Raw genomic sequence first — 27,736 nt, 5'->3', positions numbered from 1 at the left:
AGGCTCTCTGATTCTGAAGTACTCAGTGTGCTTACTCTTCAAAATAATCATAAAAAAAAGGAAGAAAAAAGATTTAATACAAGTTAACTTGACACTGCTGACGCTGACTTACCAAAAAGTGTCTTATATATCAAAGCCTTTCAGGGATAAAATAGTTGCAGTCAAATGTAAAGTGTTCACTTTTTGAGAGTTATGCTATTTTTGAAGGGTTATCAGCCACATATTGAGCTTTATTTTTAAGGTAGGCTAATATAACTATAGACTTATTCTGTTTGTGATATAAGGGCTCCTTTCTGTTATTAATCATGTTGATTATTCAGAAGCTTGTGACAAATGTATTTTTAGATACCCAATTTTAGTTTTCTATGACTTATAGGTGCTAACAACCTCCCAAAGATAAAGTCATGCCTGACCTACTGTGTTTCTTAGGAAATGCCTCTTAAGAGTCAATTCAAGACTCATCTTCTGTCGTTCCAGCAACTTAGGAAATGCAAAACATGGTCAGCTTCACGTCTCAAAGTATTGCTTCATAAGGCACATTAAATCATTCCTCCTGAATGACACAAACGTCTCCGTTGTGTACTTCCTGAGAGATTGGAGAAGTACGCTACGTGTCTGTTAATTAATGATAAGATGTTTCATTGAGGGCAGAGTATTCCCTGCGGTGTATTTTACAGCACAGCATTTGACAGCTGGGTCTAGGAGGACGCACAATGAGTAAGCCATTAACTCTGCTTTTCCTTGTATTAAGCTGTTTGTTCTGCAGTTGTGAATTTGTATTTTTGTGGAACAATTTTCATATAGATTCGCATAAGATTTCAGGATTATGTGGACATATGTTAAGCTTTCTTTATCTCACAGAGCAAAAACCAAAAAAACCAAAAAAATCGAGATTTGATTTGTCACTTATTGTTCCTGCTCCTGCTTGTTCAAGTTGCAGCTGCTTTCCCACAGGCAGCTGGATAGAAGTGAATAATGATCCTGTTTTTCAGCGGACCAATACGATGTCCACCTCGAAAAGATAAGCCAGAACAATGGAAGTGGAGTGGACAACCATGCTTATGAAATAGAGGTATGTGTTATGTTGTCCTGTATTTTACTTTCAAATGAAACATGCTTTTAATAAATTACCTGTATTTTCCTAGGAGAATGACATTAATCACTACAGCAGCATAAAAAGTGAGACCAAAAAGCCTAAAAAAAGACTGGAACTGGGATCATACCTAAGGTGTGTCAGTTCAAGTTGTTTCTGTTTATAGAACTAGTCCTACAGTTTTATTGTGAGCGCTGTAATGTAAGTTTTTATAGCATGTGCTCTATAGGCCTCTGTGCTGTATTTGTTTACTCGACAGTTTGTGTGTATACTTTACACACATACAAAACAAAATCTGTAATGGATAAGATTCTTTTAATCCAGTATATGGCTAAGATTTATCTAATGTTGTATAAAATAACCTGTGTGGACAAAAGTATTTGTGCCACACCGCTTAATCTTTGAATTCACGTGTTTTCAGTCTAATTGCCGCTGCTAAAGTTGTTGAAATAAACACCTGTTCGTGCATTCTGCCTTTAAAAACATCTGTTGAAGACAATTTTAAAGAGTTCACTGAATTTGACCATAGTACTGGAACACAAGGCTACAGTTGTGACAAGTCCATTTGTGAAATTTCCTCTGAAAGTATTTATTGCACTATTTATTGCATTGGAAACGTAGTTCAGCAACAAAGTGGCTAAAGAGTGGGGTAACCAAGAGCTCTAAAGATCACCAGCACCACTCAGTAACAGCACAGCTCCTCTGCCATTAATGTCAGCACAAGAACTGTGTGCAGGGAACTTCATGGCCTGGGTTTCCATAGGTCGAGCAGCTCGTGTAGGAGTAGCGTGTAGCTGACCTAGTACTTTTGTCAATATACTGTATACACAACTTGAAAATAATTTGAAATATGATTCTACTTACTCAAGAGAATTGCAGTGAACAATTGCTTTTGACTTTACTTCTGATTTTTGATTTTATTTCTCTACTTCAGCAAAGTTTCCGGACCAATCAATGCCACAGAGAATTACATCAAGGCTCATTCAAAACTCTTCAAATACATTGTCCTGGGTGTACTCGGAGCAGGTAATAATTTATGAAACATCAGTTTATTCAGCAGATATGCATCAGAATCCGAATCAGCTTTATTGACCAAGTATGTGTAGATGTGCAAAGAATGGGGCTTCATTTTTTTTTTTTTTTTGCTCTCACTCTATTTACCCAAATAAACAAACATACAATAGCAACCTGTACAGCACATTTATATTCATATATACAGTGGTGCAGAGTGCAAAGATGTTGGAATACATTATGGAATAAATAAAAGATTGATTACAACAACAACAACAACAATCTTTATTTATAGAGCACATTAAAAGCCAGGGGCATGCCAAAGTGCTTTACATAAAACAATAAAATGATTTACACTAAAACATCGGAGTCATATAAGTGTGGGATTATGTTCACAGGTAAAAACCACTAATAGGAATAATCTATAGCACACAGCTATAGCAAAGTAGAACTGTACCATCATACACAGTGATAGAGAACATAGACAACGCAACAATAAAATAATAAAATAATTAGCACTATAACGTCAGAGTCATATAAGTGTGAGATTATGTTCACAGGTAAAGACCACTAATAAGAATAAACTATAGCACACAGCTATAGCAGAGTAAAGCTGTACCATCAAACACAGTGATAGAAAACATTGACAGTGCAGGACAACGCAAAACAACCAGACACATTAATAGAATAACTCACAAGAAGCGAGGCGAGAATTTAACTAGTAGAAAAAGCAAGTTCAAACAAATATGTTTTAAGCCGTGATTTAAAAGATTGAATAGAATCAGACGCCCGGATGCCAATCGGGAGATTGTTCCACAGCTCAGGTGCAGCTAGAGCAAATGCTCGATCACCTCTAGACTTCAAGCGAGATCTGGGCTGAACCAACAATAACTGTGAGGAAGATCTTAAGGCCCTCGTAGGAAGATATGAATTTAAGAGTTCCTTAAGATAACTTGGCCCTGTGTTATTAGTAATTTTAAAAGTAAACAACAGAATTTTGAATTGAATACGAAATTTCACAGGCAACCAGTGCAGATCAGCAAGGACGGGAGTGATGTGAGTAAACTTCTTAGTTTTAGTTAGAATGCGTGCAGCGGCATTCTGGACTGTCTGTAATCTATGTAAAAGGGTAGAGTGGAGACCATAATAAAGTGAATTACAGTAATCTAGTCTTGACGTTACAAAGGCATGGATAAGCTTTTCCAAGTCATTGTGCGGGATGTAGTGTTTGGCCTTGGAAATAAGGCGAAGTTGGTAGAAACTAGATCTGACGACAGCAGATACTTGTTTATCAAGTTTAAATGAGCTGTCAAGTAGCACACCCAAATTCCTAACAGTGTCAGGGAAAGAACTAGTGAGAAAACCAAAAGCATCATGAAGTTTGGCACGAAGAGCGTCACTGCCAAAGATCATAATTTCAGTTTTCTTATCGTTAAGGATAAGAAAATTTGCCAGAAGCCATTGCTTGACCTCACACATGCACTCTCGAAAGTTACTCACGGACATAGCTAGATCATCATTCAGCTCAAAATAGATCTGGATGTCATCGGCATAATAGTGAAAGGCAATGTGGTATTTCTCAAAAATGACACTTAAAGGAAGCATATACAGTGAAGAACAGGGTAGGGCCTAACACAGATCCCTGGGGGACACCACAGCAAACAGGTACTACTGCTCTACATGCAATATGCGATATGCATGGGAAATGACAGTATTATGAATAGTATATAGGTATCTACAATGGTATATAGATATATACAGCAGGGTTCTGCATGGTATCCTTTACACAGGCAAAGTTTGTGACTTTTCTTTGAGTAAACTAATTTCAGTATAGACAGTGATCATGATGAATTGCTTTTCTCTTCTGTAGGTTATGTGGCGTACTTCATTGCGGCATGTGTCCTGGATTTCAAGAGGGCTACTGCCCTTGTAGTCCTGACCTGTTTGGCTGTTGCTGCTGTATCACTGGAACTTTTGAACAAGTACAAGGGGAAAAGCATCAGTCGCTTTTTCAAGCCCGCCGTCAGATGGTTTAAATCAAACTTGAAATGGATAAAATGGTGAGTGAATTTAAAGTTGGTGAAAGAACAGACTCTTTGTGAAGAAACTCCTTGTGACTATTAAGTCATGATGTGTGGCTTTAATGTGTTTTCCAGGGTTTTCATTTTGGTGGTTGTGGTCTTGCTTGTGGTGTGGCTCGCTTTAGACACAAGCAAGCGTCCTACCCAGCTTATCTCATTTGGCGGAGTTTGCGTGTTCATCATGCTTATATTCCTTTTCTCAGCACACAGGACAATGGTTAGTTTTCCACTGAGTCACAGCCTTTACTGTGATGACATCTCTTTCGAAACATTTTTGGGCATCGTATCTCAGATTATCTCTGTCCTTGTGCCCCTATCATCTTACAATTTAGTTGAGTTGCTTGCATGGAATAATTCTGAATTATATGGAGACTGCTTTATGTATCTCATGGCCAAAGCATTTCTTTTTTTCACATTTTGTTTTAGGTATCATGGAGGCCTGTGTTTTGGGGTCTCGGGATACAGTTCTGCCTTGGTCTTTTTATTATACGAACGGAGCCTGGATTTATAGCTTTCGACTGGCTTGGAAAACAAGTGCAGGTATTATATGACGATGAGCATTTCATTGTCAATCAAATTATAATTTAGACACCACAACTATTCAGCATAACACTTCCAAGTAACATTAACACTCATTCAGTTCTTTTATCATTTATTTACCTTCCATTTAAATTGTAGATGTTCCTTTTATGACACAACAGTGTGGACTCATGTTCTTTTATTTACCACACATGCTTATCTTTAGACCTGCTTTATTACAGTATTCACCTTTACTCTTTGGTCCTCCGAGGGTTGAGTGTGTACACGCACGTGGCCTGCTAATTAATATACAGTGTGTTTGACATCTTATAATCTCTAATAATTGGCGACTTTATTTACCTTAATAAAATGTATTGGTATGTGCATCAGAAATGTCATGAATTCATTTACTAAGCAAATGAATAATATATGAAATCTTATCCTGAGTTTCCATTTTTACAATTGTAATTTCAGATATTTCTCGACTACACCAAAGAAGGTTCATCGTTCGTTTTTGGCGATCTGATTGGAAACATTTTTGCCTTTCAAGTAAGTAAATGATTGGACCCTCAACCATGATTATGAATTATTTAACTTGAGCATTGCTAACCCGAGTTTTATGATTTTCCCTCAGGCTTTGCCCATTGTTATTTTCTTTAGCAGCGTGATGTCGGTCCTTTACTACTTGGGGATTATGCAGTGGTTCATTTTGAAGGTAAAATACACTGCTTGCAGCATCTTCAATGCTTCTGTGCTCCTATTGCTCATGTAGTAATAATCTGCTACTAAGGGCCACGATTTTTGTCCATGCAGATCTCGTGGGTTATGCAGATAACAATGGGAACGTCTTCCACAGAGACCTTGAGTGTGGCAGGCAATATATTTGTTGGGCAGGTACTTCTTGCTTCAACATTTTATTCAACACTATTTTACGAACATCATTGTTTGAACTTTTGTGCATGTACCTGTGAATAAGTGCAGAAAAAATTAAATGTTTTTTGTACATTAGACAGAAGCACCGCTGCTGATCCGCCCCTATTTGAAGGATATGACCAAATCAGAGATCCATGCTGTTATGACTGGTGGATTTGCCACAATTGCGGGCAGTGTTATGGGGGCATTCATCTCATTTGGGGTGAGATAAAACTTTTAAGATAAACCTATTTTCATACTAGCATAATGTATCTTATCCCATACAGAAGCATACAATAAAAACGTAACATGCACAAAAAAAGACAAAGATTCAACTGTAAGTTAAAGAAAACCCAAAGCAATTTAAGCTCTGAGTGCAAAACAACATCTTAAAAAAGTTGCAGTGAGGGGCATAGCCAGTACTGATTTCTGGCTCAAGGACCTTTGTTGTTTTATTTAAACTCCTGAGAGGGAACAAGCACAGCACTGTTTCTCAGTTACTGTAGGAACACAAACTGTGATAAGGCACCTGATTACTCTGGACTGAGGCTATGAAGTTAGTTGCAAACAATTTTATATAAAGAAACATTAAAAACCCTCATGGCAGTATTAAAAAGAAAAAGGAAAAAAATGGGCCCCAAAACTGAACACATACTTAGAAATACACCTGAATACCTAATGCAGATTTAACTCATTCCACTTTGGTCTTAGAGCTGAGAGAAAAACAGCCTTTGAGGTTTCTGAGAGTACAGAGTAATTTAAAGTTTTCAGTAGTTCTGCTGACAAGCATCATGACCCAGATTTATATAGGAAAAGATGGTAGCTGGTAGAGACATAGGTGTGGCTCCTTATCTTATCTAACGTGAGGTTTCTATCTGGGTAAAAAGCTGAATGAGCATTACAAAAGGATAATGAGGACTAATATCAGTGATTGTGTTTACCCAGGTTTTTCTTATAGCAACAGCTTTATTGCTGTCAGCAATTTGTGATATAAGAAAAAGGGAACCTTAAAAACAATTTACATGACTTGATATGTGGTATGTGTCTGTCTCGTTGATGGGTGGTTTTAATAAGTCACAACATATTCAAAGCATGCAAATGTATATTACCGATAGCGTTGCTAATCACTGCTGTAATTACCCTAATCAGTTACATGTTATTTAATTGTGTTTCACAGATTGATGCATCTTCCTTGATATCAGCCTCTGTGATGGCTGCTCCGTGTGCTCTGGCAATCTCTAAGCTTTCTTACCCAGAAACAGAGGAGAGTCGCTTTAAATCAAAGCAGAACATCAAAGTGGCTTCTGGGTGTGTACACAATTGAATTTCTTCTCATGATGTTGTCTTTTCTTTTTTGTGTGTGTTCGGTTCAGAATATCTTGTCTACATTTATTTATTTTTAACATTTCAGTGATGAGCAGAACATTTTGGAAGCAGTCAGCAGTGGAGCATCTGCATCAATAGGGCTTGTTGCTAACATTGCAGCAAATCTTATAGCCTTTCTTGCTATCCTCGGATTCATAAATTCAGCTTTGAAATGGCTTGGAGGAATGGTGGGATATCCTGATGTCACATTTCAGGTATGTTTTAGCAACAGAAAGTTAATGTGGTATCTTGATCATTTTGTAAACTCCTTAGATTTTAGAATTATATTTTTATATTATAACATTACAATGAAAATTAAGCTAAGTAAAGTTATCTAATAATAAATACTTGTGTTTGATCATTTAAATAATTATATCATAACTGTATGACGTGTAATATTTTAATATACTTTGACTTGTATTATGACAGTGTAAAATAAATACCCAACTACTTATTCTGACAAATGTATTTAGATAAGTTAAGAATTTACAGCATAAACTTCCTATAATAGTGATTAATGTTTCTGACCCCACCCAACAAAGATAAACCATCTCTGGCTTGTGTTTGCTGGGTGGGGTGAATATGAGAAAGAAACCATAAAGTTAAAGTTGTCTGCTTATTTCCGTGTGTTTTATCTTAGGGAAACATTAGTCCGTTATGCACACAAACTTTGCTTGACATTCTGATTTACTGTGCTTTCCTTTTTCTGAGAATTTAAGATATCAGTCTAACAAATTTCAAATAACCTTATCTGGTCTTTGTAGTTAATTTGCTCTTACGTGTTTATGCCTGTGGCCTTTATGATGGGAGTGACATACGACGAGAGTTTCGTTGTGGCTAAGCTAATTGGGACAAAGCTCTTCCTCAATGAGTTTGTGGCGTATGAGGAATTATCTAAATTGAAGCAAAACAGGCTCGACGGACTTGCTGAGGTTATTGGAGATGAAAGGCAGTGGATATCTGTGAGTATATGTTTTTAGTTCTGAATATATTTTAAATTTTGTCAGTATGAATGTGAGCTGGAAATCTTTTTTTTTTTTTTTCTTGTTTCAGGTCCGATCAGAAATCATCACCACTTATGCTCTTTGTGGGTTTGCCAATTTCAGCTCACTGGGCATTGTGATTGGAGGTCTTTGTGAGTATTAAATCATATTATTGTCACATTTTTGCCTTGATCCAGAATGTGTTCTCTCAGTAATGGATTCTCTAACACTGTGTGTTTTCTTTTCTCCAAGCATCTATATGCCCATTAAGAAGAAATGACATCTCATCTCTGGTGTTTAGAGCCATGATCACCGGGACATGTGTATCTCTCATCAATGCTTGCATTGCAGGTAAAGTTCTGTTAGTTTGTTTTGTTTCCAGTGTATCTCCACAGCATCTTTCTGTGCAGTTTTTACAGAGCAGCTCTCACTCTGATTTTTCAGGCATCCTCTTTGTTCCTCCATTGGACTGTGTGGAGGTTTTTAACGGATCACCCTTCAATGCCACACTTTCAGACGTTGCAGAATGCTGTCAAGAGCTCTTTCAAAGGTATGCATTTACATTTTCATTAAAAAGAAGCTTGCGGGTGGCTAAACTAATTGGAAGAAATCAGATATGCACTCAGGCTATTAAGTATGACTTTGTGATATCTCGTTATTTTTCTTAACATGTAAAATTAATTATTTTGCAGCACCATAAACAACGGGACCGTCTCATTTGAAGGATTCTGGGGCAATGTAGCAAACGCCACCATATTTCTCTCCAAATGTTGTCAGTGTTGTGGCTTTCCCGATGTGGATGTTTGTATTTAAAGAACAACCCGTAGCAGTCGTATGCAAACCACATGCAAAACATTTCTACAAGTATTTTCAACCTCTGTTCAGCTTTCCTGTGAGGTTTGTAAGTACAATTTGCTTGACTCACCAGTCTCTAATTGGACAAAGTTGTTGTGAATCACCACAGAAATTGGCAATGGGCCACCTGATCCACTTTGATGAGTTTAACACTGTCAAAAGTCATATTAAAGTATCAAAACAATAAAATATTAACTGAGTGGATTGACATAAAATGCCTTTCTAAAAAACTGTCTTTTTTAAACAGATATGAGCTGTTACCAGAAGTCACAGCCATTAGTACATCAAAAGCGAAAAGATTACAGTATATTATTAACTATGCTGTGCCACTTTAAAAAAAAAAACAGCGAAGCAAACAACCTCTTAGTAAACTGTCACATAGCAGTGGTGATTCATGTGCTGGTAAACAAGTTCCTCTTAATGTATTACTTTATTTTATTTGTTAAAATTCATGCATTATGATCAGTGCCAGTTTTTTTTCCCCACTGTAGCTCATTTGCATACTAGTTTGTGTATGTGTGTCACATTTATTGTAAAAATGTAAAGCCTGCAGTACATGCATAACATTTTTGAACTGATTTTATCTTTTATGTATTATATTGTAAATCGGTCTTATAAAAGCCAAACTGGGATTTTGATTAATTTTGTACATATATAGGAGAGAACATGTACATATATATATATATATATATATATATATATATATATATATATGTATATATATATATATATATATATATATATATATATATATATATATATATATATAGCACAAGAACAAGCTCTGAGCACAAGATCCATAGAGGCTGGGGTCTATCACACCAGGCAAGACCCCAGGTGCAGGCTGTGTAAAGATGCCCCAGAGACAATCTAGCACATAACAGCAGGGTGCAAGATGCTAGCAGGCAAGGCATACATGGAACGCCATAACCAAGTGGCCGGCATAGTGTACAGGAACATCTGTGCCGAGTATAACCTGGAAGTCCCGAGGTGAAAATGGGAGATGCCCCCAAGGGTGGTGGAGAATGACCGAGCTAAGATCCTGTGGGACTTCCAGATACAGACGGACAAAATGGTGGTGGCTAACCAACCGGACATAGTGGTGGTAGACAAACAGAAGAAGGCGGCCGTAGTGATCGATGTAGCGGTTCCGAATGACAGCAATATCAGGAAGAAGGAACACGAGAAGCTGGAGAAATACCAAGGGCTCAGAGAAGAGCTCGAGAGGATGTGGAGGGTGAAGGTAACGGTGGTCCCCGTGGTAATCGGAGCACTAGGTGCGGTGACTCCCAAGCTAGGCGAGTGGCTCCAGCAGATCCCGGGAACAACATCGGAGATCTCTGTCCAGAAGAGCGCAGTCCTGGGAACAGCTAAGATACTGCGCAGGACCCTCAAGCTCCCAGGCCTCTGGTAGAGGACCCGAGCTTGAAGGATAAACCGCCCGCAGGGGCGTGCTGGGTGTTTTTGCAGCACCATTTTTATATATATATATAAAAATATATATATATATATATATATATAGTTCGATTCCTGCCTGGGGCGTCTGTATCCAGTAAGGGTCCTAAGGCTAGACCCCCTATGCTAAGCAAGCCTACCGCAGACATGAGCGAGACAGATAAATATGAAGGCATGCCGGCTCGGACGTCGCCCGGATCAACAAGGTCCACGTCAGGTGTTGAGGAACCAGGGCACCCTGACGAAAAGTGGGCTACTGGAACAAGAAGGCATCGGTGGGCAAGGGACGAAAACAGGGCGTTGTTGGAATGCTACTACGCAAGTAACCCCGGCAGAAGGGGCTACATGAATAGGATGAGGGACCTATGGATTCTTCGATACCCAACATCCACAATGACGGCGAAACAACTAGTAGCTCAGTGTTCCAACATTCGAAAGAAGGGACTGCTCTCACAGCTAGAGATTGACGAGGTACAACACAAATGCTACGGCAAGGAGGAGTCAGGACGCCAGGTCAGGGGGGAGATATCATCACCCCCACCCGAGATTGGGTACATAGCCCCAAGTGCGATAGGAGAAGGATCGTTGAGTGTGAGAGGAACTGACCTGAAAAATAGGATCATGGCCAAGCTTGAAACCTGGATCCCCCGTAGCCGGTTACCAAGATTACGTGAAGTACCCTCAGAAGGTCTGCTAGATGATGTTAATGCAGCACTACGGACAATACCTACAACCACGGTTACCGACACTAACAAGCTGATCTACAATACGGCAGCAGTGATCAGTGAGATGCTTGGCTACAAGTTGAACAGCCACAAGGGGCAGTACCCTCCATGGAGAAGGAGGCTAGAGGGCAAGATCAAAGTAGCACGGAGGGAGGTTAGCCAACTAACGGAGTTGCAGAAAGGTGCGACAAATAAGGTGCCTAAGAAATACAGCAAGCTGTCCATACCTGAGGCCTTGGAAACTGCCAAGCAAAGACTCACAGCCTTGGCCAGCCGCTTGAGGAGGTACACCAGAGAGATAGAAGGCAGGAGAATAAACCAGCTGTTCTCCACAGAACCAGCAAAGGTGTACTCTCAGTGGCAAGGGAACAATAAGAGAACAGCACCACCAAGGCTGGAGACAGAAGAGCATATGGGAGAAGGATGCAACCCATAACGGCAATGCTCAGTGGCTAGAGGATCTGAGGGCAGACCACAGCGACCTCCCTGAACAGGGTCCAGTAACCATCACAGTGGCAGATATCCAAGAAAGGGTCTCCAGTATGAAGAGTTGGACAGCACCAGGGCCCGACATGGTTCATGCCTACTGGCTGAAGAAGCTGACTGCACTCCACGAGCGTCTGGCAGCACAAATGAACCAGCTGCTAGTTAACGAAAGACACCCGGAATGGCTAACTGAAGGCCGGACGGTCCTGATCCCCAAGGACCCCAAGAAGGGACCGGTCCCCTCCAACTACCGACCAATAACCTGCCTCAGTACTACATGGAAGCTCCTGTCAGGTATCATATCGGCTAAGATGAACAGGCACATGGGTCAATACATGAGCGGGACACAGAAAGGAATTGGCAAGAATACCAGAGGTGCAAAACACCAGCTACTGGTAGACAGAACAATCAGCTGAGACTGCAAGACCAGACTGACCAACCTGTGCACTGCCTGGATTGATTACAAGAAGGCCTATGACTCAATGCCCCACAGCTGGATACTGGAATGCCTAGAATTGTACAAGATCAATGGGACCCTAAGAGCCTTCATCAGGAACTCAATGGGGATGTGGCGTACAACACTAGAGGCCAACTCCAAGCCCATAGCACAAGTCACCATCAAGTGCGGGATCTACCAAGGAGATGCTCTGTCCCCACTGCTGTTCTGCATAGGCCTGAACCCCCTCAGTGAGATCATTAACAAGACTGGCTACGGATACCGACTACGGAACGGAGCAGTTGTCAGCCACCTCCTGTACATGGATGACATCAAGCTGTATGCCAAGAGTGAACGAGACATCGATTCACTGATCCACACTACCAGGCTATACAGCAATGACATTGGAATGTCGTTCGGACTGGAGAAGTGTAGTCGGATGGTAACAAAGAGAGGGAAGGTAGTCAGAACTGAGGGGATTGAACTACCAGAAGGCAACATTGCAGACATAGAGGACAGTTACAAGTACCTGGGGATCCCGCAGGCAAATGGGAACCATGAAGAGGCCGCTAGAAAGGCTGCAACCACCAAGTACCTGCAGAGGGTCAGGCAAGTCCTGAGGAGTCAGCTGAATGGTAAGAACAAGATCCGGGCCATCAACACATACGCCCTGCCCGTGATCAGATACCCTGCTGGGGTAATAAGCTGGCCAAAGGAGGAGATAGAAACCACTGACATAAAGACAAGAAAGCTCCTTACCATGCATGGAGGGTTTCACCCCAAGTCCAGCACCCTGAGGCTGTACGATAAGCGGAAGGAAGGGGGCCGGGGACTGGTGAGTGTCAGCACCACAGTCCAGGATGAGACAAGAAACATCCAAGAATACATTGGGAAGATGGCCCCAACTGACCGAGTGCTCAGTGAATACCTCAGGCAGCAGAAACCCAAGAAAGAGGAGGGAGACGAGGAACCATCATGGAAGGACAGGCCCCTGCACGGTATGTACCACCGGCAGATAGAGGAGGTGGCTGATATCCAGAAATCCTACCAGTGGCTGGACAAAGCTGGACTGAAAGACAGCACAGAGGCACTAATCATGGCAGCACAAGAACAAGCTCTGAGCACAAGATCCATAGAGGCTGGGGTCTATCACACCAGGCAAGACCCCAGGTGCAGGCTGTGTAAAGATGCCCCAGAGACAATCCAGCACATAACAGCAGGGTGCAAGATGCTAGCAGGCAAGGCATACATGGAACGCCATAACCAAGTGGCCGGCATAGTGTACAGGAACATCTGTGCTGAGTACAACCTGGAAGTCCCGAGGTCAAAATGGGAGATGCCCCCAAGGGTGGTGGAGAATGACCGAGCTAAGATCCTGTGGGACTTCCAGATACAGACGGACAAAATGGTGGTGGCTAACCAACCGGACATAGTGGTGGTAGACAAACAGAAGAAGGCGGCTGTAGTGATCGATGTAGCGGTTCCGAATGACAGCAATATCAGGAAGAAGGAACACGAGAAGCTGGAGAAATACCAAGGGCTCAGAGAAGAGCTCGAGAGGATGTGGAGGGTGAAGGTAACGGTGGTCCCTGTGGTAATCGGAGCACTAGGTGCGGTGACTCCCAAGCTAGGCGAGTGGCTCCAGCAGATCCCGGGAACAACATCGGAAATCTCTGTCCAGAAGAGCGCAGTCCTGGGAACAGCTAAGATACTGCGCAGGACCCTCAAGCTCCCAGGCCTCTGGTAGAGGACCCGAGCTTGAAGGATAAACCGCCCGCAGGGGCGTGCTGGGTGTTTATATACCAAATTTACATTAATTATATATAAAACTATGTTAACTACTATAAAACATATGGAAATAAAACTCATGACTGGACTTGTTTTACATATTTATTTCTTTAGAAAAGCAGACACAGTGTGACATACCAAACATACCAAAGACACATTTATTCATTCACTCAGTCATTCACTCGCACCCTCACTCATTTATTATTGTTCTTTATGTTACTTTGCATATTTACTCCATTTATTTTTGTACACATTATGTGTTATTATTTTGTTTTTTTTCACATATTCAATTTAAAATATTTCCGTGCTTTCTTTTCCTTCATCTATAAGGCTTCATGCAGTTAGTGAATACACAAATGACACCAGCTGACATGTGCTAGTTTGGACTCTTCTGAATATCCTTATTAATCATTAATCAAGACACAAATTCCCAAAGCTTGCTTTTCACACAGGTTTGGTGTTATTTGTAGGAGAGAACTGACCTCTGTTGGACTTTAACCAAGAATACAAAGTTAATGTGATAACTGAGCGGGTTTTCATCTTTATCGTCTCCAAATGTCCCTGCTGGCCTCGCGCAAAATAAGAATAAAAAGGTTATGTTAATGAAGTTTCTGCCTAATACTGACCAGCGGTACACTCCCAAAACAGCTCTTTTCTTTGAGATAAAGTATAGTTTTGCCATCTAAAATGTGAAAATAATGGAAAGGGACTGGAAAAACAACAATCAGTCACAATAACTAAAAAAAAAGCCCAAAACAAAGTGCACACAAACATTTTTTTTTATCTAAAAATGGTGCTGTTAATCCACAGCATGAGCTCAACTTTGCTGTGAAGAAAGTTTAAATACTAGCAATAAATATTAACCCAGAAATGAGCACACCTTTTACTTGATACACATTCTGTACATGACGTGAACATGCAGCATCTACGTATAATACTTATAATACATTCTAGAAAGCGAGTGAAACATACATACATTGTGGCCATGTACATTTTATACACGACATTTAAATGAAAACATCTTAATGTTGACATCTCCTGTTGGCTTATTTGGCAAATATTGCTTGGAGAGTTGTTTGTCCACTCATAGAGCTGATAATACTCTGAGGCAGGTGTTCAAAGATTCTTAGAAAAGCTGTGTCAGTTCAGTGATTCCTCTTCTATAAAAGTAGAAAAGCAGACTATGAGGTTTAAAAATCGCTGTGCCCGTCATGCCAAACATTCTCACAAACCTTTTAACTACGCTGAGGATGGACGTCTCCTCACAGGGGCCAGATATTCATAATAAGTTTTTACCACGTCAAGCTGACAAATGACTCTTTTTCTCTTGCCGCCTTTGATAACTGGAAAGTAACACTTAACACTAAACCAATAAAAGCAATGAGATATTGCTAGAACAAAAGCCCTTTTTCCTACCTTTTTTCAACAGTGGCATCAGTAATTTCTGCTGGCTTTGGTTTTGCACTTGATTTATTGTCCTCTGTCTCCTGACCCTTTCTAGTCACCTTTGGGCTAGAATTAGCTTTTCTAGCAATTTGAGGGCTGTGTCCTTTTCGCTGGAGCTGTGGGCTGGTAGACCCCGCTTTGCGGTTGAGCAGAGGGCTTTTTGAGCCCTTCGCTTTGGCGGGCTGCTGCAGACTGTCCATAGTCTTAAGCGGGCGCAGGCCAAGAAGCCCGCAGTAGTAGTTGCATTGATGGAGTGTCAGGAACTGGTTGAACACCTCAGGTGAGCCACACTCAGTTAATCCTTGGTATCTGAAGAACAAAGGGAGGTGGGGGAGGGGTTATTGCAGCTATTTAGCAGCAAACAAACAATAATTTTGCATGTAGGGACTGCGATACAAACCCTTTTGACTTGGTGACAACTCTCACGTTTGTAATCTTTGTTTCAACACCTAGAAAAAAAAAACAAGCCTTAGAGAATCTTTAATGGTCATGATCCCGCTAATATTCACTTTAAATGATTGCCTTCGTGATTATTTTATGTGTGGCGTACCCTCGAGCTGAGTGACCAACAAATTGCCATGTGTCCACTGATGGATCCAGTGCTGGAAGCTGCAGCATTTCTGCTCTATCTCAGAAATCTTTTGCATAACCAGTTTCCCTTTAGCATCCATTGTGCAATACTTAAGGAATAAACCAGTAAGATCAGCCTCCACTGTGGCATACGGCACAGAATTTGCTGGCCGGTACATCAAATAGCGAGGAATCACTCTGTGGGCAACATGAAGTAACAGTGGGATGATCACAAGCAGTAATATACTGTGTATAGTATAATTTTAATGGATTTAATTATCAGAACAAAAATATATCTGTTGCTTACTCTAGTGAAGGCCCAAAGGTTTCAATAACTCTTGCTTCAGCTGAGAAGATTTTGCAGTATTCTCGAATCATGTTTTGGACTTTGCATTCCTAGAAAACAGAGATTTAAAAAATAAATAAATAAATAAAGCAGAAGGAAGCACTATTTAACCATATATACTAAAATGTAACAAAAGTTCCTCAGTGAAACTCACGTGCTTAGTAATTTCTAGATTTCTCTCTGCAAGGTTGCTCTCCTGTTTGGTCCCATAAGTGATGGGGCTTTGAACTTTAATAATACAAGTGCTTCCGGACTCAAAGACGGGATCCAGGCCATAGATGACCTTCACCTGGCTGGCTTTGTGCATGCAGCCCTCCCCAAGGTGCAACCTCTCTGTCATGATCCGACCAAAGTACTTGTCACCCCAAGTGCCAGAGTCGACCAAGCCTTTGGTGAACAGGAGCGGGGTCATCTCTATCTCTTCTCCAACTGAAGCAAAAACAGAGTTACTCTGGGAATCCAGTTAAAAATAGTGTATAAACAAAGGCTCAGATGCATATAGTGTTTAACCAAAAAGTACCTTCCAAATCATCTTTTAGCAGTATTTCAGACATAACTGTAAGAGAGAAAACAGACAAAACCTTGAATAAATTGAATTTAATATTAGTAAAACACTCTAAATTTCGATTTCGATTTTTTTCTATACATGCTGTTTCTTACTGTCTATACTGAGGAGGAAGTCAGTACTGTCCGTCCCGTATTCATTAGTGATCGTGCAGCCATATACACCACAGTCTTGGTTGGACGCGAGAACAATTGCCAGTGCTACTTGGCTTTCATCTCCTCCACTTGAGCATAAAATAAAGAAAAAATAAAGAAAAAAAATCCACACACACAGTCATGAACGCATTCAATCGAGAGACTCCAATTCCCCAACAACCCACAAGATGTCACTGTGAGACAGATGCTCGTGCTGTGTGGCAGCAGACTGCTGACACAGCAACCATTCGCACATATATAGACTTTTAATGCACCCTGGAGATGGGAAAAATATTGTGTCAGGTTACAGTTTCTGTGTCTAGCCAGAGATTCACCTCTCTGTGTCACAGCTGTGGGGTTCACAGTCACATGAGCTGGACATCTTTTGCAGTGAGAATATGAGAATGACAGAAGACCATGGGATGCACTCAGGCCCAAATAAATCCTGCTTATCCTTGAAGCATTATTGTTTCATATTTGGAACCCGCCCATTTGTCATTTTGGCTGGAAATCCTCAGAATAATAGCAATGGCAAAGGTGAAAAGTAGCTCTTTTAATACCTAAAACAAATTGAACATGTGATTTTACAGATAGGTAGGGTGGTTATGACCATAAAATGAGTAAAGGTGAAAACTAACCTTCTTTTCACCTCTAGAATTTCTTCCTCATCTCTGTACCACTTAATGGTGGAGTCGCCGAGCACGTTAAAGAACTGGCACCAAAGCTTCAGGTGTCCAGAGGCATCTGGGAATGGCTCTCCCCGCATCTTACGGATAACCTGCGGAGCTGGTGATGCATGGAAAGGAGAGTCGAGCTCATGTGATGTTTCTTGTTTCTTAAGTGGCAGTTTATTTCACATTTTTTGCACTGATGATATATTTAATATAAATGATATATTTTGAGAAAAGTATGAAAACAAGGAAATTAGACAGTCCACTGTGATTTAACAGATAATTGCTTGTAACTCCATAGAGGCTAATTATCCATCTATCCATCCATCCATCCATCCATCCATCCATTTGTCTCCATCCATCCATCCATCCATTTGTCTCCATCCATCCATTTGTCTCCACTTATCCAATCCATGGTTATGGGGGAAAACTGGACAGGTTGCCTCATTATTTATTTATATTCCACGCATATATTTAGTTAATATGATAAAAAAAAAACCCTCTTCATTTCATTATACCTTTGCTAAATTAAACAAAAGAAGACTTTACCTTTCAAAGGATCTATCTTTTTTTCAGCAGGTTTCTCTTCTCGTTTGGTGCTGGCCGGCTCTTCTGTGGGAGTCTCCCCCACCACTTTTGGCACCTCCAAGGTGGACTTTCGGCGATTCAGCAGCGGGGAGCGTCTCTCAATAGGTGGGGTTTTTTGAGCCTGCAGTAACGATGCCCTGCGGGCCTGGCTGGGTGACATGTAACTCAAGATCCCTTGAGTATCTAGTGCTAGTGTCCCATCTATGTCTTCTTTAGGTTTTGGGATGAAGATTTTGCGACGAGCTCCAGAGGCCAACTCCTCAGGGGTGGCAGAGCGTATGAGAGTTAGACTGTCTCTGCGTTTCATTCGGGGACTGCTTTCACAGGAAAGGGATGACGTTGGTGTAGACCCTCCGCTTAGATCTTCAGCTGCCGCAGCCTCGTTGTCTGAGTCTGCAGCAGCTTTGGATATTAATTTGCGGAGACTAGCTGGACTTGTCGGGGGCTTGGAGCTGAGTCTCTCAACAGAAAATCTGTTTTTCTGGGGATCTTCAACTGACACTGAATTCTCTGTCTTGGCATCTTTGAGGGATTTGGGTTTCAAAGTTTCAGGGACAAGGACGTCCACTGTTGTTTTGCTGAATAACGAAACACTGTCACCGACTTTTGGTTTCAGAGCTTCATATAGCACAGTGGGAGTGTTCTCTTTGACACTTCTTTCGTCAAAGTTAGGTCTTCTATTTTGAGCACTTTCAGGCTTCACAGCCTCATTTTTGTCACTGTCATTCTTTGTTCCGCTTTGCGTGCCAGCTGAAGTTTCCATTTCTGTCGGCTCAGTGTAAGTGGGCAGGCTGAATTGTGGTAGATCACTTTCATGACAAGTGACAGAAATTGGTGGTACCACAAACAAAGGCCCCTTTGGAGTTTCAACAGCCTGCTTTGTGTCTGACACATGGTTGTTTAAACATGCATCACCCTCCTTATCATCAGTGAATGAAACATTTATAACAGGAATTAATGCATAGCTCATCTGAGGGGGCTCTTCCCTCCCTTCCACCTGTGTATTTTCTGTCTTGCCGTCTAATTGTGCAACATCTTCTACTTTCTCCGTAGGTGAAATGTGATCATCTTTCTGCATACCTTTCTGCGTGGGCAACAAGTCAGAAGCAGGAGTTGCATCATGTTTTTGCAAATTGCTTGAGTCTGGCTTGTCTAGGGCCAAAATAGTTAGTGGCAAAGTAGACTCTTTGAGCTCAGCCTCCATTATTTCAATTTTGGGGATTAGAAATTGCTCACTTGGGCTCAGATCTGGCACATTTGGTTTACTATCAGGGATATCTTCAATAGTCGATATCTGGATTGCTGGAATATTCTCTGAATGCACACCACTCCAGCCACTCCCACTCATGTTTTGATGTGCAGTATTACTCTGCTCCTCCATTTGCTTTATCTTTGAGTGAATCGGCTCTTCTGCGTTCACTGGAGTCTGCTTTTCTGTCTCCGCTTCAACCTGTAAACTCTCATTCTTCACTTCAGCGCTCTCCACTTCTAAACACACTTGCTCCTGTGTTTTTAGACTGTCACACAGATTATTATGTCCTTCTTTCTCTAAAATAGAATTTGCCGCTTTGTTTTGCTCATATCTTCCCCCGCTTCTTGTAAAACCAGAGCTTGAACTTTGTGTAGCACTAACATCGCCGACTTCTGTGATTTCCTGTGACCTAGTACGAGTGGGTTTATGTTGCATTTTTAGGTCAACCTTGTCTAAACTCTCAGGGAGTGTAGTGGGCGGAAATCCTGTATTCATTTCCTGAATCAGTGAAGTACATTTGGTCTCCTCTTTTAGACAATGTGTCTCTGCACTGAATGATTCCACATCAGGAAAGTATGAAAGCACCTGATCAGGCTTTTTAGATTCGCACGCCTCTATTTGGCTTTCCAGAGAAGATGTTGACAATTTAGTCATCTCAGATCCGTTTATACCTGAAAATCCCTGCTTCTTTGATTTCACTTCGGCTTTCTCTTCCTCATGTAACTCATTAAAAGAGCTAGCCTCCTCCATGTCAACTTCACCTTGCTTCCCCTCTTCTTGCAAAGTTTCAGTGGGCGTTTCTCCAGGACTGTGGCTTTCCGCTGCTGAGACGATGCTGTGAGGGGGAGTCCAGCATTCTCCCAAGCTGGTGAGGGTGGGCGTTGGGGTGCCCCCTTCTTTATCAGCCAAGTCTTGGGTCTGTGGCAAGGCAGACTTATCATCCTCTGGAACAGACTCATCTTTCTCAGCCTGCTGATTACGCTGTGGTGAATCTAGCTCTTGCTCAGTGACGTGAACCTCTTTGATAACCGAGAGCACCTCAGTGTCTTTATCTTTAAAGTCAGCCTGATTGAAAATAGAAAAATCATCGTAATGGCATTTTCAAGTATAAGTCACAGTCAAAGTCACATTTATTTATATAGCACATTTAAAACAACACCTGTTGACCAAGATGCTGTACATGTATTATTATGTTATGTTTCAGAACTCCCTCTAAAGATGCATTATGTTGCATGCTATGGATGCAAATATTTTTACCACTTTCATTTACTAGTTATAGAGGAACTGTATGTGTTTCGGTCTCAAGTGTTTTTTTTTCTTCTTGTTTTTAAGAATCTTGTTAAAGCGAATTTACACCTCTAACTTGTGACTATGTGTCATAGATTCTGACAAATTTTTGTGCCATGAATTACAAAACAACTACAGGAAATCTGAATATTTGTAACTTTTTTGACCGGTTAGCTTCTTTTAGCCACATTTTTTTTTAAACTGCCTACAATGTGCAAGACAGCAGTTTACATTTGTGAGGGTCCACTAAAATTGCTAAAAAAGTTTTTTATTCTTTCCTTTGGAGCTTTAACTGATTAACATTTTACGCCAACCTTCACTAACCTTCTGGATGAAACACTTCAAAGTTATGAAGTGAAATTCCACTGGCTTTGAAAGTGCACTTGTTTTGCTCTGAGGTTGAAAGATAAACAGGGGATTTCCCGCATAAGCTGACATTGATGTGCAGTTTACACAAAAGTATTTGCTAGGTGGTGAATGAATGATAGCTTGTAGCTCAGCCAAAGAGCAGTCACACATGACAGATATAAATCTAATGTAAATATTGGGTAGCCTCAAGCCTCAACAATAGCCGATAATTAAAAAAAGAACAGAATTTGACTTTGAAGAGCAAAAGTCCTAATTAGAAAGCATAGATCACAGAGTGGTCAAGCTTTGAGTTACATAAAAAAGTGTCATTAGTTTCCTTTTGTTTTTTCCCGCTTAGAGCGCGTTTCCCCTCTGTCCTCATCATTAAAATGTATACATAGCTGTAAAGCAACCATGTGATGCCTCGTGACAATAAGTGTGGCCGGCAGTGACTGCCAAAAAAAAAAAGAAGTTGCAGCTTTCGATGGAAGGGAACTGGAGTCGCATTCAAATTAAAGCTGAAGCTATTTGTCACCATTGTGTACATTGTGTGTTAAAAAAAGGTCACAATCATGTGAGAAAAGATTGTTCAGATAATAGTTACAACTTCCTCTCATTATTCATTTAAAGAGCCTTGTACCTAACCACAACATAGCAAAGGTACAGTTGTAGTTCCACATTATGGATATGCAATCACTCAGCAGGTGGATGTTTAAACATAGCTACTTCAGTTCCCTTTTCCACATATCATTGTGCACCGCTTGGACATTAATGCTACGTTACAATTAACAAAAACACACACAGGAAATTTATGAATACAACTACAAACATTTGTTTGCAACCGAAGAAGTTGTAATTACTTACTTGTCAAAGCTATTAATACTTAGTGGCATTTTAATGCGGCTCATAATACCCATATAAGGCTTCTTAAGTTATCACATATTATCCCATAAATATTCCCCTTCTTCTCAAGCAAACAATACATTTAAAAAATGCACAGAAAAACAAAAGCTGAATAAATAAGAGATTAAAAAGTGCAACTAAAACTATGTAACTGTCACTGTTCTGGGTCGGTGACCCAGTGTTTTGAGTTTCTTGTGTCTCTGAGTTTTTGTATTACGATCTTAGTTCTCTTTGTTGCCCCAGTTTATTCTTTAGTCTCGTGTCTTAGTTTGGCTTTCTTGTATTCTCTTTAGTTTTCTGATTATTTAGTTAGCCGCCCTCTGTGTCTCCCTGTTATTGTTCTCTGTGTTTCTTAGTTGCTCTGTCTCCCTAGTCAAGTCTGTGTCTATGTTACATTTCCTGTTTTACTTTGAAGGACTGTGTCCTACGTGAATGTATTGCGTTTCGCTTCCCTTGGGTCTCGTTATGTTCGATTTCTCCCAGCTGTGCTCCCTTTCTGTGTCTCATTCCCCTCGTTATTTCCCAGTGTATTTAAGCCCTGTGTTTCTCTGTATCAGTGTCGTGATCTCCTTCATGCTGTGTGTTTCGCCCTGTGACTCTTGTTAGCGTCTTCTCAGTTTAGGTTTTGTAGATGTTGTTTGTTCAGCAATAAAAGCTGCCATTTTGAGTTCAATCCTGTTTCTAGTGAGTTTGCGTTTGGGTCCAATTCCTGCCTGCACACAGCTGAAACATGACAGTAACACCTTTTTCTAGTCTGAAACCTTTAAAGGTAACAGTGTAATGCTTATTGGGTAATTTCAGGTAAATATCAATACACTTGTGCTACATATTTAACTGTGTAACTGATAAGACAAACTACTAATGAAAAACTTCACTTAAAATCAAAGAATTGTGTGGTGATCAGTTTAAGGCTGCTTGCTGTAAAGGCCAAAGGTCAGACACATAGACTGTATCAGTTTAACTCTAAAAAAAAACACATTTCTAACATACATGTAGCTATTTGACAAGTTGGACAGTGAGATGACAGAAGTGCTGCCTTCCTCTCTCTTGTCTCGATGAGGAAAGGGTTTATTTTAAGGTATGGGGGGCAGTGAGGAATGTGTCCCTTCCTTTCATGCCGAGACCTGCCGCCGGACTCACTCTACTACCGCTGAACCTCTTTAAAGCAAAGCCCTGTTTGTAATGTGAGACCCGCATCTGACATTCAGGTTTCATCATGATCTCTGACGCACTCCTGGCCCCATTCACCACAGCCAACATGCGAAACCCAACATGCAGCCTATCTTACAGTGCAGATGCACAACATCCCCTGCCCCTGCATGTAACTAGTGAAATGCATCTTAAGCTTCCCTGTTTCTCCCACACTGTTTTTGTGTGGTTTATCTTTGCAGCAAAACAGTTGTGTCACACCCTTATGCTGACTCACTCCTAAAAGTTGCTGATCACTAATATTATGCGTGTTTTTAACTGTCTAGAGACTCATGATTACAACATCTAATCATCGTTTTTGCTTCTTTACCACTTCTAAAAACTTTGTGTATAAATCTGATTGAAAACTGAAAGTTGATTTTTTTTTTCAAGGATGTTAAAAAAACTTAAAAACTGATAAAATTTTGTTCTATAGTGAAATCTTAATCATTTTATCTAGGTGTTAATTTTTAGTACAACTCACTGATACTTTATTTGGAGATGAAATAACCACGATCAGACACTCACACAAAGGCACTTCTTTCCCTCTAATTTTCTTTTTAACGATTTTTGTGTGGGGTGGTGAGGAAGTTCATTTTGTGCTCAACTCGTGCTCTTTTGTATTACACGAGTGGATCTAACGTGCTGCTGTGGAAGACCCCTGTACATACCTCTGTGACAAATTGAAGCCTGGGCAGTGGCACTTCTTCACCTGCGCTGCTGCTCTCCATCCCCACAGATACCTCCATGGCTTCCACGGCTTCCTCACTTTCTGTCACACTCGGACTTGTGGACTCCACTTGTGGCAGTTCATGTGATGGTGGCAGGGCCGAGTGTTGTGCATGGTCTTCATACTTAAATGTATCTGGCTCTACTGACGGTGGCTCGTGTTCTGTAGCCACGGTAGTTTCTGAAGGCTCTCTGGGTTTATCCATTTCCACAGGCGCGACTTCCTCTGTAGGAGGTTTGGACATGTCTGGACTGTGTTCTTCTTGCAGCTGAAATGATGGTGGCATTTCTGGTTCAGGAGCCTCCACTGAGTGCTCAAAATCAGCCTCTTCATTCTCAGTGTGACCATGAGTGCTTTTCTTACTCTTACCAAAGAAGAAGTCTTTGACTGAGTGGAGCATAGAGGAAATGGAGGTCTGGATGTGGTGGTGGTCGTGATCCTTATGGCCCTTGCTGTGATGTTTGATGTCTGGGCCATGTTTGCCATGGGCTGCTGTGTGCGACACCTGGGGTTGCCTTTCTCTTTCTTTTTCCCTTCTGATGGCCAGTTCTTCCTCTCTTCTTTTCTCTTTTTCATATTCCTCCTGTAGAGCTTTTTCTTCTTCTTCTCTCTTTTTTTGCAGCTCCTCTTCCTCCTTCTCTTTCTCTTGATTGTCACACAAAACAGCTTCTTCCACTTCTTTATCTTTCTCGGCTTGAGATGAATTCTGTTTTTCCTCCACAGCCTGGGACTGAAGAGTCTCTGCCAAAAACTGTGCCAAACTGATTCCTCCATCATAACAGTTTTCACCTCCAACTCCCATCATATGGCTTCGGCTACTATTAATTCCAGCATCTACACCATTTGACATCTTTATTCTTTTAGTGGCCAACGTCTCGTCTGATGGACCTGTCTCGTCCTCAAGACCTCTGTCCCGGGATGCCAAAGAAGCTGTTTCCTCATTTTCTGAGCTAATTCCATTAGGTTCTGCAGTAGCTCCCAGTTCCTCTATAGCCTCAGACTCTTTGGCTACTTCCCTCTCCTCTGGTGGTGGGACAGCCCGTTTCCTCTGAGGGTGTTCTGGACTAATCAGTGGTTTCACTTTCTGAACATTTTCTTTATTCTCCATCTTGATCTGCTCCTCTGCATCTTTTCTCTTCTTTTCTGCTTTTTGTTTCAGCTTAGCAAAGAAGCGCTGGTGGATTTTGTACTCATTCATGGTGCCAACCTCCAAAACACCAGAGCAGGAGACAATACCTTTGCTATTGCTGGCTGAGACTTGGTAGATGGCTGCATCGTCTACTGTGCAGCTAGAAACAGAAGCTCTTGTTAATGTCATTAAAACAAACAAAGAGCTACCTCTCTGCAGTATGATTAATGCAAGCCTGTCTTACATACTTGTAAATATGAAGGGTATGAGTTTTTCCATTTCGACGAATTTCATATTTCGGGAGTCCACAGTAGCGATCCATTTCCATATCGTCTTTATACCACTTTAGTTCTGGAGCTGGGTAACCTGACATGGAAATGATATAATGAACACCTTTCCTCTGGCTTGTAAACATTACACTCCCTGTGCTACACTGTGCTGTTAATGTGCAACAGCTAAATTTCTCATATATTAAAAATAATGACATGCTTAATAAAACACAGTGTGGAAGCGTTCACTTGAATGTATTTTGGTTATTGCATCATGTTGGCCCAACCATCTAGCTTGCCTGAGGCCCAAAAATTCTTGAAAAACGAGCTCAAAATTAAGCTGTGCTGAAAAAGTAATACAGGAAGAAGTGCTGCCTTCGAAGCAAAATCCTTTGTTTTCATATTAGTCACATCCTGCCACTTCACACCCAGCTCAGTCTGAGAGGTTTCAGTTATTCCGGAAAACAACAGGGCACAGACGCTACCTTGACGTAAGCCTACCTGTTACCACACAGGTGAATTTCACATTGCAGTTCTCTGAGACTGCCTTTGACTTCAAGGTGGTCTCGAAAGATGGCTGTATGTCCTCAGTCAGCTGAGCCATGACACTGCACAACGTGCTCCTGAAAGGAATTGCTGATCCATTAGAAAGTCAGCTTCTTGCTTCAAATAGAAATAGTGGATACTTTTATAATTTATCTCAGTTAATCAGGTGAACCCTTTCATCTTTAACTAGTAGGCTCCAATTACTTTATTTCTAATTTTTAAATTAAAACAACAGGAAAGGATGTTAATGGGAATTTCTGGTAGTGACATGGATGTCAAAGGTTGACACAAACTTGTGAGATGTCAAGCAAAACAAACTTGCCAACCCAGCACTGAAACCAATGTTGGTCAGTCAAAACTTGTGTGGGTTTCATTCGTGGAGTAAACCAGTTTTTGCAGTTAAGATGTTAGTGGGTAGAAGTGTTTTAAAATAGAGATTACCTCGCCGGCCTGTAGTGAGAATACCTTGAATAGCTATTCAGAGAGGAGGCAAACGAAGCAACGACAGTGATTAATTAGGGTCTGCGTATTGGGACTCTACCCCAGTAAAATTGTTTCACAGCTGTCCTCCTCCTACAGTTTATAGATAATGCACATGCAATTATTTGTGTGATATATCTGATTTTATCTGAAAACTTAAGTGGTTGTGTTTAATTTGGCAAACTTCATCTAATGGGTCTAGTTTGATCAAGTGTTATACCAGTTAAATGACATAAAAGATACAAAGAAATGTTTATTATATTTTATGATTTTTTTATTCGACCTGCCAGACCAAGACTCTTTTTCTTGATCACTGTGCACTTTATATCTTCTTCTTGTATCAATCTGTATCAATACAATATCAATCTGCTTCACCAACATGATCTACAAACACATAAAGAATACAGATAAGACTGTCTACCTGTTTTCAGGCCGGACATTTGAGAGGTAAGTATTGCGGCCATTGAAAGATGGGGCCTCGTCGTCACTGAAGCTGCTTGTCCTCCCATTGCCAGAAAAAGATCGAGTCATCAGCCTTCTAGAAGTCATTGTCCACTATGGTAGCGCACCAAAAACTTACAATCCGAGATAGCTGAGATAAATCACCCAGGCTAAAAAAGCACTCTGCTTTCACATCCACAGCTTTCCAAGATCAAGGCTCAGATTAAATGTTGCTGTCCATGCAGAAGCTCCTGGAGAAGATAAAAGAAACACTTCAGAATTACAACAAAACCTGTTGGTTGTTAATTAAAGAAAGCAAACGACACACTCTGTGTTATTTACCCATACAAAACTCAAACACACATTTCAGCCCTAGTGCTCGTCCTTTCTGACCAAGCAAAGCAATTGCATTGGAGCAAGTTATAAATAGGATCATGCTATCGGGTTGTGAAAGCGCTGTTAGTGGTCAAACACAAACCTAAGAGAAGTAATTTACTTGTATGTCTTAGGAATACAAGAGATGTCTTTCTTGTTCACGGCAAAACTCTCTAAATTTCCAACTTACCATTAAGATGTTGTCAGTGTTACTTTGGAGCCAGAGTCTGTGAAGAAATTCTCTGTAACCTCCTATCATAGACATGCATGTGTTGCCAGAGTGGCCCTATTTATAGCAGGCCCACAAATAGGTTCAAGAGCACATCAGATTTTCCGAAACTAGACTTTAGACTTTAGCAAAGAAATCTACAAACAAACTGAATTCAGATCAAAATGTTACCCATTTAACCTAGAACACATTTGCCTCAAATCTATCTTTTCATTAACATTCACAATGCAAAAATCTCACTGCAGTGTTTGGATCCGGCTCAACAAGCTGGAAAAACTTAACCATCTTGGTGAGACACCCTTGTGGATTATATGTAGACTCGATTCATGATGTAGCTGATAACAGCCAATGGTCTAAGTCCAATGCTTTGCTCAGGAGTTCCTAAAGGACAGCCCCTCTACCCCCCACCCCTCCAACACACATATACACTTTGTATTGCAACACATGGTTAAATCACATTGACCTCCTTGTTGCTCATATGGCCTAAGGGGAAAAAAAGGCTTACAAAACCTGCACTTTGATTTAATAAT

General features: G+C 40.9%; 2 protein-coding genes across 5 annotated transcripts; one reads left to right on the top strand and one right to left on the bottom strand.

Moving 5' to 3' along the window:
- Positions 1 to 630: 630 nt before the first annotated feature.
- slc28a1 (solute carrier family 28 member 1) lies at positions 631 to 9,451 on the top strand. The gene is made up of 18 exons (XM_085461810.1): positions 631 to 717; positions 993 to 1,072; positions 1,146 to 1,228; positions 2,028 to 2,119; positions 3,975 to 4,164; positions 4,261 to 4,402; positions 4,612 to 4,725; positions 5,179 to 5,253; positions 5,339 to 5,419; positions 5,518 to 5,598; positions 5,714 to 5,839; positions 6,794 to 6,924; positions 7,028 to 7,196; positions 7,746 to 7,943; positions 8,035 to 8,116; positions 8,217 to 8,315; positions 8,409 to 8,514; positions 8,657 to 9,451. Exons 1-18 carry the CDS (start codon positions 714 to 716, stop codon positions 8,775 to 8,777), a joined length of 1,974 nt encoding a protein of 657 aa, XP_085317936.1. The 5' UTR covers positions 631 to 713; the 3' UTR covers positions 8,778 to 9,451.
- A 4,345-nt stretch (positions 9,452 to 13,796) lies between these two features.
- Positions 13,797 to 27,529, bottom strand: alpk3a (alpha-kinase 3a). Of its 4 annotated transcripts, XM_085461808.1 has the most exons (16): positions 27,168 to 27,529; positions 26,583 to 26,853; positions 26,123 to 26,155; positions 25,637 to 25,758; positions 25,115 to 25,232; positions 23,679 to 25,026; positions 17,991 to 20,346; positions 17,409 to 17,556; positions 16,732 to 16,859; positions 16,592 to 16,627; positions 16,226 to 16,500; positions 16,033 to 16,121; positions 15,706 to 15,923; positions 15,556 to 15,604; positions 15,126 to 15,464; positions 13,797 to 14,869 (listed from the first exon to the last, which is right to left on the bottom strand). In XM_085461808.1, the coding sequence occupies exons 2-16, from the start codon at positions 26,708 to 26,710 to the stop codon at positions 14,836 to 14,838; spliced, it is 5,421 nt and encodes a 1,806-aa protein (XP_085317934.1). In that variant the 5' UTR covers positions 26,711 to 26,853; positions 27,168 to 27,529; the 3' UTR covers positions 13,797 to 14,835. The 4 variants fall into 4 exon arrangements, with proteins under 4 accessions (XP_085317934.1, XP_085317931.1, XP_085317932.1 ...); XM_085461805.1 differs by lacking the exon at positions 26,123 to 26,155 and having other exon boundaries at positions 27,168 to 27,528; XM_085461806.1 differs by lacking the exons at positions 26,123 to 26,155; positions 27,168 to 27,529 and adding an exon at positions 26,945 to 27,135.
- Positions 27,530 to 27,736: the final 207 nt, after the last annotated feature.

Source organism: Copadichromis virginalis, linkage group LG7 (genome assembly GCF_057382275.1).
Source record: "Copadichromis virginalis isolate Kocher_CV1m ecotype Utaka linkage group LG7, C_Virginalis_male_GT1.1, whole genome shotgun sequence".
Taxonomy (NCBI): Eukaryota; Metazoa; Chordata; class Actinopteri; order Cichliformes; family Cichlidae; genus Copadichromis; species Copadichromis virginalis.
This window is presented reverse-complemented; position numbering and strand designations above follow the sequence as displayed.

Coding starts and splice junctions, on each gene's coding strand:
- slc28a1 (XM_085461810.1), top strand. Junction 6,925..7,027: donor AACATCAAAGTGGCTTCTGG/GTGTGTACACAA, acceptor TTAACATTTCAG/TGATGAGCAGAACATTTTGG. Junction 8,515..8,656: donor TGTCAAGAGCTCTTTCAAAG/GTATGCATTTAC, acceptor ATTATTTTGCAG/CACCATAAACAACGGGACCG.
- alpk3a (XM_085461808.1), bottom strand. CDS start 26,710: ATGACTTCTAGAAGGCTGATGACTCGATCTTTTTCTGGCAATGGGAGG. Junction 20,347..23,678: donor GGCTTCAATTTGTCACAGAG/GTATGTACAGGG, acceptor ATTTTCAATCAG/GCTGACTTTAAAGATAAAGA. Junction 16,501..16,591: donor GCTAAAAGATGATTTGGAAG/GTACTTTTTGGT, acceptor TTTTTGCTTCAG/TTGGAGAAGAGATAGAGATG.